General features: G+C 42.0%; 1 protein-coding gene and 1 long non-coding RNA gene across 3 annotated transcripts in view; one reads left to right on the top strand and one right to left on the bottom strand.

Annotated features, from left to right (window-relative positions):
* Positions 1–12,792, top strand: part of SEMA6A (semaphorin 6A) — a 125,424-nt gene extending 112,632 nt beyond the window's left edge. For both annotated transcript variants that reach the window (XM_079143877.1, XM_079143876.1), the window contains one exon: positions 8,599–12,792. In XM_079143877.1, coding sequence (XP_079000003.1) covers positions 8,599–9,797 — 1,199 coding nt within the window. In that variant the 3' untranslated portion in view covers positions 9,798–12,792. The remainder of the gene's footprint in view (positions 1–8,598) is intronic.
* Positions 1–13,713, bottom strand: part of LOC306663560 — a 185,512-nt gene that overhangs the window by 92,950 nt on the left and 78,849 nt on the right. The window lies entirely within an intron of this gene.

Raw genomic sequence — 13,713 nt, 5'->3', positions numbered from 1 at the left:
ACATTTCCTGCACAATGCCAACTGCTTTACATATATTCATTTCTTTAGCCTTTTATTTCATTTCTTTAGCCTTCTTATTTTATTATTCTAACAATGTTCATCTCACAGAACTACTGGGGCTTAGAGATTGAGTGACATGCCCAAGATCACACAGCTGCATTTTGTAGAGCCAAGATGCAAATCCAGGTCTTTATGACTTCAGAGTGTATGTCCTTAACAAGAACACCCAGCCTCATTGTTGACCCAGATCCTCAGAACTATATTCCTACCAGTTTAACCATTTTCAGAATATTAGGAGAGACCTCTTTCCTCATATTTGTTTCACCTTTGCTTTGTAGAGAAAAATCAAAGCACTGCAAATATTCCAAACAATGTATTATCTGAATTTCACATTTTTTTTTTAAAGAAGAACCACTCCCCATTGTGTAGCTTTGATGCCTTGTGAGATACCAAAGGAAGAAGATGGGACCAGGAAGTTGGAAAATAGAAATGCTTTGTCTAGTTTCAGAAAGCACACAGATGTTGGGTTGCCAGTCATATTCAGAAAGAAAACCTCAGGATAGGAAAATAAACCTTGAAAATTCTGCAAACACGTTGCCAAACTAAAATAATTCTTACCAAACGCAAAAAGAAATGCAGGGGCTGGGTTTGTTTCATGAAAATAGAAAGGAGACTAGTAGAGTAGAGGAAGGGGAATATTTTAAAATTTTTTAATTTTTAATTTTTAAAATTGCCATAAAATAAAGTGCATTTAAGAATTAAAAAATAAAATAATTTTGGCCTGTACAGGGGCAATAACAGTTCTGAAACAGAACCATACACCAACAATCCTGGGCATGGCTTTTGAAAATTATCCTGTTATGACTCTTCATCCAGACATCAGTCCATGCTATGGGTAAGGAAGGTGTCTTCCTATTGGCAATGCCAAGGCTAAAAGTGGAGCAGGACCGTATCAATGAACAGAGCATAGAAGGGAAAATGAAGCTGTTTCTTCCCTTAAAAAAGAAAAAAAAAAGTGAAGTTCAATGAATTTCATGCTCATTTTCCCTTCTCTCCCTGGGATGTCATCCCAACCAAAAATGCATGAATTTCATAGGTGATAGAAGTGGAAGTGGGCTCATCCACAGTCAACCACAGTAAGCATGATTTCAATATGTGAGCTTTACAATTGCTTCTTTACTGAGAATATTAAATGGCCAGGAAGCTGCCTCTACTCTGGCATGGACACTAGCCTTATACCATGCCATTCCCAGTACCTAATCTTCAGCCTGCCAGGAAAACCAAAAAGAAATAAAAAATAAGAGGAAAAGGAAAGTTTGAGTTATAAACGCTAAGCCCATTTCCATGGCCGCTGGCAGTTCAGTTTATTCCCTAAGCCATCTGGTTCCCATTATGCCGTAAGACAAGAAGGCTCCCTTGAAGGCTGCTTCCTGCCGAGATAACCACAGAGTGCTCCCATTTCGCTTTCCGTGTGGTCATCTCGATTGGCTAGGGTGTGGTGTGTAGAGTAAATTGTCTCCAGTTGGGGATTTTCCCTATTTGTTTTCTTCTCTCCTTAATAGGGCTCACAGCGGGCCCTGTGTGGTTAGCCTGGTGATATTTGGCTCGTGATTAGTTCATTCATTCAGATTGCCTTGCAGGATTGTGAGCCTGGCATTTCATTGCAATAAGATTTTCAAACAAGAAAAATTGGGTTGTTAGATTCCATTCACCCAAGTTGTTATGAGGATTTCAAGGAAATTGCAGGCTTGTCTTACTATAAAGCAGAATCAAGAGTCTATTTTAGGGGATCCTACTCCGGGGGCTTTTCTTGGTGATTTGCCATCTTTCTTAGCTCTCAGACCCAACACAAACCCTCTCTGGCTCAGTGATGGAGGAAACGTCCATCCTCTTTTTTGCCTTTGCATATTTCTCTAAAGGACACAGAGAGGCTTTGTTGTCTTTGTGGTCACCGGGTCCGCTTTACACAGATGCCTATTAATCACTTCACTATGGAGACAGACACATCCATCATATCACAGCAACTCAGAAACAGCAGCCCAGTGAGCAAGGGTGAGAGGGGAAAGTGTACACTTAACCGTTTCGAGTTACTGGCTGCCTGGGTTGTACCCATTTAGAGAGGTAATTGGGGTGGGGTAGAGAGGGCTATTCTTTGTTATTTAGCTTAGTAGGTGCCATTGATTTTACATGTTTGTTTTGCTTCATATTTGATAAGACAGATACCACTCAGTTATCTGGGTAAGGTGCAAGGAATAAGTATACTTGAAGAATGAGTTTTAATTTTAAAAACACTTAGAAAAATAGAATGTGTTTTTGATGCAAAGATATTGACTCTGAAACCAGTAGTTTTTAATGGGTTAGTTGTGGAGCAGAGCAAGCTGGAAATCAGCTTCCTTGGGCAAGAAGATCCTTGAAATTGCAGATTAATTACCTAATAACTTTCCTTCCCAAACTGACAGGTCTTCCAAACTTTTTTGGTCATTTGAGGCTGCTCTTGGCCTTTTTCCAAATATTGTTTCTAGCTTTTATTTTTCTTACCTTTTCTCTATAGTTATTCATTCATTCATTTATTTACTATTGGTTTAACAGTTATTTACTGAGCACCTTTAGATCTGGGAATTCAGTAGTGAATAACTCCCTTTAGATCAGACTAGGTGAGAAAAACAAACATAAAAGCAATATCTTAGAAGTGATGATTTAAGATAGAGGAAGAACAGAGCTCTGGGGACACTTGTAGAACAAAGAGCTCACCTGGTCTGAGGAGTGGGAAGAAGGCTGCTACATTGAAGTAGAGATGTTAAAGGATAAGGTTGCATGTGTTAGGAAGGTGGGGGTGGAATGTTTCAAGCAGAGGGGACAGCCTGTGTGAAAGCACAAAAGCAAGGACAGTCCAGCAGGGTAGGGTGGTTCATGCCTAGAGTATAAGGAACTAGAAGGAAGTCAGACCATTTACTATTGCTGAATACAGTTTTCCTTTTCTTTCCCTCCACCCCTTGGTTTTTGTTACATTCTTCACTCTCACCGAAATCCTACGCATCTTTAAGGCATTACACAAATACCGTCTCCCAGGTAAAGCTGCTGCCCATTATTGGCAGAGGAAGGATATATCTCATCACTTTTTGAATGGAGTTATGTGCAAGTAGCTGCCTTCTCCTTACTGGTTTATGCTTCTTTCACCTTTGTCCCAACATGTAGCACAGTGCTTTAGTGAGCTCAAGAAACATTTGCTGAAGGCAGCCACAAAGATGCTGGAAGCTGAAACCTTGTTACATTGACACAATAATAAAGACACCCAGAAAATCACAATCCAACCCTGAGTTAGGACACAGCATCCTTCCTAAAGCAAGCTATCCCTGAGCCTTGTGCTGTGCCCACCCCGACCCCGTAAACAGACTAGGCAGTCATGGAGAATTGCGAGCAGGGCTATCAGAAGCCTTTTTTAAAAAGAGAATGTGGTGTTTGATTATTTCAGAATTCATTAACAAGGTCATCACAGGAAAATGCTGACGTGCATCAGGCTTTCTCTTTGCAGTTTATAATTGTTCTTATTTATAATTACATGTTTTTGGCCTAGGAGGCAGGGTCTTTCATAAGCATTGGCCTCTAAAGAGCTTCAGTCTGTCTCACTGAGCCCTCCCTGCAGTTTCTGAAAACTTTCACCTCAGGGGGAAAAAAAAAGTGGAAATTCTATTCTTTCTCGTTCTGCCAGTTTAAGGCATGATTTCAGAGAAATCTCTAAGCCATTGTGTGCCTTGCTTCCTGCAATAGGAAGGTGGAAAGAATAACCATTTAGCACCCCATGAGTGGTGAGAAATAGCTGGTGGTTAATGAATCAATGCAAAGGATGTTTCAGATACTGTTTTCATTACTAATGTCCCATTTTAAACTGGTGAGAGCAGAAGGCCTGGGGTTGGTAGAGGAAGGCATTTCAATACCCAGGGTGAAGAAGCCTACCCAGATCGTTCCCTCTGCAGTGTGGGACCCCTGGGCAGGGGAGCACACCACCCTACAAAGACCTTCCATTTTCGCTAGGGCTTTCATTCAGCATCTGAAGGGATGGATGCTCACCCAGTTCCAGCCTGTCGCCCTTTGCAGAGATGCATTTGTTCTGAATTATTCAATTCCACTGGAGCACTCAGTTGTCACAAATAACCCATTTACCCTTATTGGCTCTTTTGGAATTATCCCAGAGCCAATTTCTTTTTATTTTCAAAATTGTTTCTCTTCTTATTTTGAACAAATACTGAGCACCTTTATAGATTTCATTTGATTTGTCTGATAGATGCTACTATCAAAATTCTGTTATGATTATGGAAATAATTCTTTTCTGTGACTTCAAAAGCAAGGTAATAGTCACTCCACAGATGACCTACAAGTTTAGAGATACACTTAAAAATGTCTCTATGATGCATACGTGTTCAGCAGTCATAGATTTAGCTATACTGCTCTGAGCCCTGAGGGTGGTTAGGGTTATAAATGCAAATAATGCATGGTTCTTATCCTTGAGGAGCTGACTGTAGGATTATTACTCCACTAGGAATATACAGTTGCTTTGTTTTGCTCAACATTTTCCTGTTTTGTTTTCAGTTATTTCCAATTTCAGGGCCTACAGATAGTCAGAAAGAGAGGTGTTCTTTTGTGTCATTTTCTAAATATTTCCTCTCATCTCCTTGGCCACATTTGAAAAGCACCAGGTTTGAAGCAGAGAAGAACACATCTGCTCCTCTCCCCTGGGAGATCAATAGCTAATGGAATCAACTGGAGCAGCTGTAACGATCCTCCCAAAGCCCTCTCTGAGCCGCTCACCCACCACTTATCTTGTGACTTTTTTTGACCTTTAGATTTGTCCAGCAAACTACAGCATTTAAGCTTTTTCCTATTCTTTATTTGATTCTTCTAACACTCAGTAAGGCAGTAAGATTGTGTTAACCCCACATCACAGATGAAGAAAACTGAGGCCCAGAGATATTAAGTCTCTTGTCAAAAGGTCACCCAGCCTGTAGATGGGAACTCAAGATTCCAGGCCCTTTGAGATATTCTTTAGTGTTGCTTGTATCACCGACTGATCTCTGTGGAGCTTGTTGTATTCCATCCTTCATGATGGTCAGGCACAAAGTTTTGTTTGCAGTGCTAGGGATCAAACCCAGGACCTTGTGCACACTAGGCAAGCACTCTACCACTGAACTACATACCAGACCACAAAGTTGATTTGATCATTTGCATGAATGTTCCTAACCCTTTTCTTGATATAAGCAGAAAGCTTTGTTTGGAAAGGCATTTCCAAAAATAACTTTTAACTTTATCTTCAGCTGCACTTTCAATTTAATCTCTGATCTGTTTCTAATTGGGGTGGGGTTTCTGAAATTTGCCCAGGCAGATGAGGGATGCCTGCTCTCTTTAGGTCTGAAAGATGAAACAAGTCATAATGGTTTTTAAGGGCACTATTTACATAACAAAATGAGATAGGGGAAAAAAAAAAAAAAAAAGACCTGCCTGAGACTACGGTTTCCTCAAAGGTCAGATTCTACTTGACTTGTTAACAACCAAAAAAAAAAAAAAAAAAAAAAAATCCTGAACTCAAATGTCATTCTTTTTTTTAAAAAAAAGTCTTTCCCAGTGAAAGAGCAAGTGGTTTCCATAAGTCTGAACTAAGGACCTTCAGACACACACAAAAAAAGTATTAAAAGTAAGGTTAAGAAGCAATGTATAAATTTGAAAATTGTGCAGTTTTCCCAATGAAATAAATGAATAGTTCTAGCTTTATTACTGTGCAAATGGCTTGCACTGCTCACTCCCACACCAGAAGACAATCGATCAGCAAGGCTGTGTAGATGCCAGAACTTTATTATAATAAGCTAATCATTGGAAGATGTACAACCTTCTCATGCTAAAAGGCCATCTTTTCAGGAGTTTAGCTCGAGATGGGTAATCATAGATTGGTGGACACCTTAACACAGGTGGAGGTTTGTGACAAATTAAGCACATCTGATCCTAATCACCTAGTGAGGAGGTGCATTTTGTTCTGCAGATCTCAAGAACAAAGATCATTATTTCTGCAGGCTATTCTTACTCCAATTGTATTAGAAACCCACATGCAGTTCCTAACATATTACACCATGGATCAGCTAGAGTGAGTTCCTGCCACAAGGTCCTCGTGCTGATCATTGAACTCATGGTAATGAAAGAAAACACATTTCACCTGATGATTGAAGAAAACAAGGATCAAATAAGGTTAAATAGGAGTCAGGCAGGAGATCTAGTCTCAATTATCAACTTTAATGCTCTTTCCATGTTCCTCTTAAACTAAGAGGTCAATTCAAATTGTACATTATCAGAGTCAATTGTAAATAGCTTCCTATTAAACTACATAGCCCTCTGCCCCCTAAATATGATTGCCTAAAGGGGTGGACTCCATGAATTATCTATTACCATAGAAAATTTTACTTACTATGCACTACCAGTGTGGGTACTTAGCTAGCCTATGTTAGACCCCACTGAAATCACCAAGTCAATGAGGAAAATTAAACCCATTTTGTTCACAGGTGTACATTTTTGTGCAATTTTGTGTAGGTGTTTAAGAAGAATGTTCAATAGAAGTCTACACAATCAAAATGGAAGGAAAATCTGTTGCTGTTTTAGCATAACAACAAGGAAATGCAAATTTTAGAAGAAATTTTTATTAGCACATTCTCTTGCTTGACTAGATATTAAAACAAACTTGAATACAAGAAGCTCCACTCTTTGGGGAGCTCCACACATAAAAGGTGTAAGTTATAGCCAACTATTTTTTGATTCTCTGATTCTACCCCTTAAAAGCACATGAAGATAAATCTGGAAAGATTTGACAAGTGTTACACTTAGAAATTTTTCAATATCTTCCCATCTTAAACACTCTTTCCTTAGGGCAACTGCTCTTCATCTCCCTCATCTCCAAGGGTATTTGTTTAATCACAGAATCTTTTTTCTTAAGAGAGATATGCTGCTTCTATTGATTCCCACCTGAGATCACAATCCTTTGTCACACAACAGTCATATCCACAGCAACCAAATGTGATGTCACAAGTGAGGGGAGGGGAGGAAGATCCTCTAGAAAGAAAAGAGTGTCATCCTCAGGCAGGAGGCTTCAGGGTTTTGAAACCATCACTACAGTAATGAAATGCTTTAGCAAGAAATCATCCCCCATGCCCCCACACCCCATGCCACTCCCATCCATCCACCCCCGCCATATGACAAAGCTGCATTTTTTTCAAGGTCTCAACTGTGACATAAAGAAAAAAGACATTTCAGCTGAAGTTTAAGGGTTGCATGTTGTGTGTTTGGAATGGGGTAGAGATTTTTATTTCATTTCATTCTAATTCTGTGCCATTGATACCTGCCAGTAAAATACATTAAACTTATTCCAGAAAGACTTGATTTAGTAGATGAAAAATGTGTCTCAGGAGACCAAAGAAGGTACATTTTCTGTCTTGCTCTCGTTTCCGTAATAGGAACAATGTTTACATTTCCTTAGCCCATGCAGTGCCTGTAATGTATTCATGTTCTTTCACTCTCCAGAGGCAGGAATTGAGGTATTTGAGATTTTATTTTTTTTAGCTACTGCATCAAGCACTTGAGATCTGACAATTGTGATGTGTATTCTCACTTGGTATTAAAAAAATAAAAGCTTCGGGTGTTTGCATTTGATTAGAGTCGCTCAGCTTGGTGGCTGATTAAGCAGGAACAGGGAAAGCAACTTTCTTCAGAAACACAGCATTTTGGTTAATGTAGTGTAAGAATATAGACGGGTGTAGTCACATAATTTTTATTAAATTGAAGAGATTAACTCTTTCGAAGAATCTCATGGTGACAGCAAACTCTAAGCATAATAATGGGAACTGACACTTCTGAAACCCACTACAGGCCCCAACAGTTCTTTTTTCTAAATATTCTTTCATTTCCAATAAGGAGAGAGTTTCATTCAAATATTCAGCATATTTATCTGAAATTGAGAGTAGTTTTTTTTTTAGTGCAAAATAAGCATAAACATTGTAATCGGTGAGTTTTAGGTTTTTTCTTTCATTGTAAATGACACACACACACCCCTCTATCCTCTAGCTGCTTGAAAAGCAAATATTCTTTACTCCAGATAGAGGCCTTGGTGCCGCGAGGCAGCCATGAGTAAACAACCCTACTGGACATTGGCATTGCTCTGTGACTTGTCCATTTAGCATGCATAGAGCTGTCCCCTCTTTCTCTAGACTTAAAATATCTCAGTTATCCTAATTCTATAGGGGAAGACTGAACAGAGATGAAAAGGGAAAGACATGAGTAAATTCTGAAAGCCAAAACTTGCCACGTTCTATGGAATGAAGCTAACTAGAAGCATATACTGGAGAGAATAAAAAACACAAAGAAGGCAACAAATTAAGTTGATTTGCATACTCCACAATGTAGGGGGGCTTAATTGATGAATGTTTGGCAAGCTGCACCCCGAAGACAAGTTACGCAGAGGTGCCACTGTCACTTATTACAGTTATTAATTAACAGGCTGAGTGCCAAGCAACGGTAAGCCTCACATGTGTTCTCATTTCTTAACACCATGTGTGATGTCTATTGCAGGAGTGATTCGGGAAAGTTACCTCAAAGGCCATGATCAGCTCGTTCCTGTCACCCTCTTGGCCATTGCAGTCATTCTGGCTTTTGTCATGGGGGCCGTCTTCTCCGGCATCATCGTGTACTGTGTCTGTGATCACCGGCGCAAAGATGTGGCCGTGGTGCAGCGCAAGGAGAAGGAGCTTGCCCACTCTCGCAGGGGATCCATGAGCAGTGTCACCAAGCTCAGTGGCCTCTTTGGAGACAACCAATCCAAAGACCCCAAACCAGAGGCCATCCTCACACCGCTCATGCACAATGGCAAGCTTGCCACTCCCAGCAACACAGCCAAGATGCTCATTAAGGCTGACCAGCACCACTTGGACCTTACCGCCTTGCCCACCCCGGAGTCCACCCCAACACTGCAGCAGAAGCGGAAGCCCAGCCGTGGCAGCCGGGAGTGGGAGAGGAACCAGAACCTCATCAATGCCTGCACAAAGGACATGCCCTCCATGGGCTCCCCTGTGATTCCCACGGACCTGCCCCTCCGGGCCTCCCCTAGCCACATCCCCAGTGTGGTGGTCCTACCCATCACACAGCAGGGCTACCAGCATGAGTACGTGGACCAGCCCAAACTGAGTGAGGTGGCCCACATGGCACTGGAGGACCAGGCCGCCACCCTGGAGTACAAGACCATCAAAGATCATCTCAGCAGCAAGAGTCCCAACCACGGGGTGAGCCTCGTAGAGGACCCGGACAGCCTGCCCCCCAAGGTCCCACAGCGTGAGGCCTCCCTGGGCCCTCCAGGAGCCTCCCTGTCCCAGAACGGCCTGGGCAAGCGGCTGGAAATGCACCACTCTTCTTCCTATGGGGTTGACTATAAGAGGAGCTACCCCACGAACTCGCTCACGAGAAGCCACCAGGCCACCACTCTCAAAAGAAACAATACTAACTCCTCCAATTCCTCTCACCTCTCCAGAAATCAGAGCTTTGGCAGGGGAGACAACCCGCCACCCGCCCCACAGAGGGTGGACTCTATCCAGGTGCACAGCTCCCAGCCATCAGGCCAGGCCGTGACTGTCTCGAGGCAGCCCAGCCTCAACACCTACAACTCACTGACGAGGTCGGGACTGAAGCGTACACCCTCGCTAAAGCCAGACGTACCTCCCAAACCCTCCTTTGCTCCCCTTTCCACATCCATGAAGCCCAATGATGCGTGTACATAATCCAGGGGGAGGGGGTCAGGAGTCGAACCAGCAGGCAAGGCGAGTGCCCGCTCAGCTCAGCAAGGTTCTCAACTGCCTGGAGTATCCACCAGACCAAGATGGCCCACGGCAGAACTGAGGACGCTCGCTGGGTCCTCCTCTCTGGGACATAGGGGTACTCTCAATCGGGCCACGTGGTTTGGTGAAGGTTCACGACAGTGGGACTCACCTCCATTCTCTTCCTTCACCCTCCTGCACACCCTACAGCAGGTTGGACCCACAAAGACTTCAGTTATCATCACAACATGAGCCAAAAGCACATACCCACTCACCCCCCCATGCACACATGCACATGCACTCACAACACACACACAGACACACATACACAGGTGAAACAGCAGCCGCAACATTGTGTCCATGACTGCAGGGGGCGTTGCCAAATCAGGCTAGCGTTCCAAACTGCAAAACACAAATACATTTTTAAAAATCATGAAAATTAAAAAATATATATATAAAGAATTCATTGATAATTCTAACTCAGACTTTAACAATGGCAGAAGTTTACTATGCGCAGATACTGTGAAATGCCCACCAGTGTTACAGCTTTCTGTTATAAGCAGATAAATGCCATGTTGGGCAACTATGTCATAGATTTCTGCTCCTCTCTTTTAATGAAATAACGTGACCGTTAACGCAAGTAACTCTTTATTTATTGTTCATTCTTTTTTTTTTTTTTTTTCCTTAAGGAAAGGACTCTTCCATATATCATCCTATGAACAGCTCTTCTGAAGCCCATTGAAAGTTAAAACTATTTAACGTGAAATCCATTAACTGGAATAATTGAGTTTATTTTTACAATAAATTCACTGAGTAAATAAGTTGGAGCTGGAATTCTGAGCTTTGTGTTTGGACTGTCTGGTCTGTAGCTAAAGGAAAGCATTAAGAGGGGAATATTTATTTAAGTCTACCAGTTAATTTGCTGGTCAGGTCTCTGGCCTGTAACATGCAAAAAAAAAAAAAAAAAAAAAAAAAAAATCCATTAGTTTCATAGTCCTTCCAGATCCTAACTTCTGAAGCAACCAGGAGAGAAACTTCTAGAATGGCACATCGTGTCCCATTGCTGCCGACATGGCTCTGTCAGTTGTCCCTACTTTCTGTGAAGGCACCAGCTTGAGATCCGCCATCTCATTTCACCTTGCATGTGAGACAGCAAGCGAAATCCACAATCAGTGTGAACTAATTAATATGCTGGCTGCTACCTTGCATAAATTACTGGTTTGATCACACGGGTTTTTCGTGGGGTTACATCTGTGAATAGCCTGTTTTCCACATGTAAATTTGTGCCTTACACCCTGAGTTGTGTACACCTGTAACCTGTCATTATGATCAACTTTTCCTTCCTTTTGAAATAAATGCAAATATTTATTTAACCCTCCCTCCTCACAACCCCAACTCCAGCCCTCTGGAGGATTGGAGTCAAGCAGATGGAAGAAGAACACAGCGGTGATGGTTGTAATGCTGCAGCCTGGAAGCGCTGGGTGGCACATACCCTCCAATTCACACTGCCTTCTAGTCGTGCCAACTCGAACCACCCTTTGGCTGTGCTGCCAAGCATGGACCCCCAGTGTTATGGGTGGCAAATCCCCTTCCTCCAGAGCCCCTGCTTCCCTTATATTCTCAGATCATTTCAATACAATGACATCCTCATTCCAGCAGAAAAGGGACTAACATCCCAGTCCTCATTCTGCTGTGTCCACTGGCTGGAGAACACGCTGTGCACCGTCGGGCAGGCACCTGGGAGGAGTCTCCAAGCTGTGCTGCACACAAAGCAACGACATGGAAATAGATGCAGGCAGGCCGGTCCCTGCTGTGATTAAAGAGTAACTCCAAGTATGAGGCCAACCACGATGGATGCTGCAAAAACCTTGACTGGGGCAAAGTATTTTTCATTTATTTTTAAATTTCTTTATCTTTTGTTATTGTTTCTAGTTGGTTGGGAGGGGATGGCCTGTGCTTCTCTCCCCTTGGTTTTCATTTCATTCAAGCCCACGGAAGAGACTTCTGTTTACTCTGTCACCAACAAAAGAATTGTCAACATACTGTGAACCACAAGCATTGTGTCAATTAGTGTTGTTTTTTTTTTTTTTTAAACCTTTAAACATTTGGTGGTCTCCTTGTCTCTTTTAATTTCTAGTTGGATCTTCTGGGTTTAGTTTTATCTTTGAAAACTTTTTAAAAGCTTTCAGAGAAAGACTGAGTTGGTTAGGGGAAAGCGGTGCCTGCACAGTCAGCGTCACCACAGCGTCACTGCTGGTGTGAGCACAGCCCTTTGCTCTGAGAGAGTTCCTCCAGGTTTGGCTGTTGTTTGGGGTGGATCATGGCTATTGTTTTGTTTTGTTTTTTTTAGTGGAGTCCCTGTTCACCTTCTGTGAACTCTGGACCCTGAACCCATGGTTTCTAGAAGACTTACCTGGAAATCGAGATACTGTTTTCTCTATTTTCTTCAAAAATGCAGAAGTTAGGGAGGTGATGGGTTCCTGTCACTCTGCCACCTTCGTCCCCATGCTTGACTCCCAAGAGTATTGACAGTGTCCTGCCCATCCCTTGTCGACTTGAGCACCACGAGATGCCAGTGTCTGTGGGCATCATTGTCTCAGCTGTACCAAGGAGACCCGTGTCAAACACACACGTCCCATACCCCTGTCACTTGCGGTGTTAACCCTACATGTATTGAGCTGGTCTTCTGCATTTAAGTGTTTCCCCCTTTCTTTTCCCCATTGCGTGTGGGGGGAGGGTCCATAAACCCGAGTGTGCCTTTGCTTTCCACCCTTGCTAGACACTGTAGATGCAACAAACTCAGATTTATATTTGTTGTAAAGTTGTAAAAATATTGTGATGTCACCAATTTTCCTTCCATCTCCACATCCCCTAACATCTGATTCACGACTTAATGTATGTTGTAAAAAGAAAAAAAAGAAAGAAAAAAGGGAAAAGAAAAAAAAAAAAGCAAGAAAAAGGCTCTTTATTACTGCAAAGTAATAAAACCAGACTGTTCTACATTATTTTTTGTGTACTGGATGCTCTTTTTTAGATTGCTTAAAAATATATATATTTTTTCTTTTTCTAGCCACTTTCCCCAACCTCTTCTCCATTTAGGCATGATTCTCCTCTTCCTCTATCTCTATTTAAGTTTCCCCAGCACAAATAACTATGCAGTTAGACATATATGTTTGCAATATCCACACCCTGCTCCTCCCACCCAAATTATCGATGTTTTCTATGACTGCACCCAGCCTGGAGCAGAATTTTAGCAGAAGCCACCAGTAATTAAAAGGCAGCGCACACATTGACTCCCTCTATTCATTTTATGCGTTTTCTTTTTATGGGCTTGTTCATCATCAAACATTTATGGTAGGCTTGATAGTTTAAGAGATCAAGGCTAGGATTTTAGTATGTAGGGTCCACTAAAAATAGATCCTTGCACAGATGTGACTTCAGCCTTTTTACATATTAATAAGGTGAAGGGTGCTAGATTTTACTTCTTGTTAGCATTTCTTATAACTCAGAAGCCACGGCTGCAAGTCTATTGGGGTGCAGTACTTGATTTTTATTTTGCAGAATAGCATTATGAAATGCCTGGATCAGGTGTCCCCTCTGGGGTGTTTTTAAAAAGTTATTTAAATAAGTCCTTGGCTAAGGTATTTTACTGTTGACCTTCTGGAGTGATTTTGTTTTAATGTTTTAGGTCAGTTTGAGTGTGGGAAGCTGCAAGTTGGAGCCCTAAAGTGGTCTCTTGGTCTAGCCCAGTCATCTTCTCCCAAGTCATTTTCAATTGTATTTTGTGAAGTATATCCATAGTGCTAGGCACTGGTAAACACCAAGCTGACTAGGTATAGTTCCTGCCTTCTCATTTACGAAGAGGGACCAATGTGCCCTG

Source organism: Sciurus vulgaris, assembly GCF_902686455.1.
Source record: "Sciurus vulgaris genome assembly, chromosome: 6".
In the NCBI taxonomy this organism is placed as follows: domain Eukaryota; kingdom Metazoa; phylum Chordata; class Mammalia; order Rodentia; family Sciuridae; genus Sciurus; species Sciurus vulgaris.
This window is presented reverse-complemented; position numbering and strand designations above follow the sequence as displayed.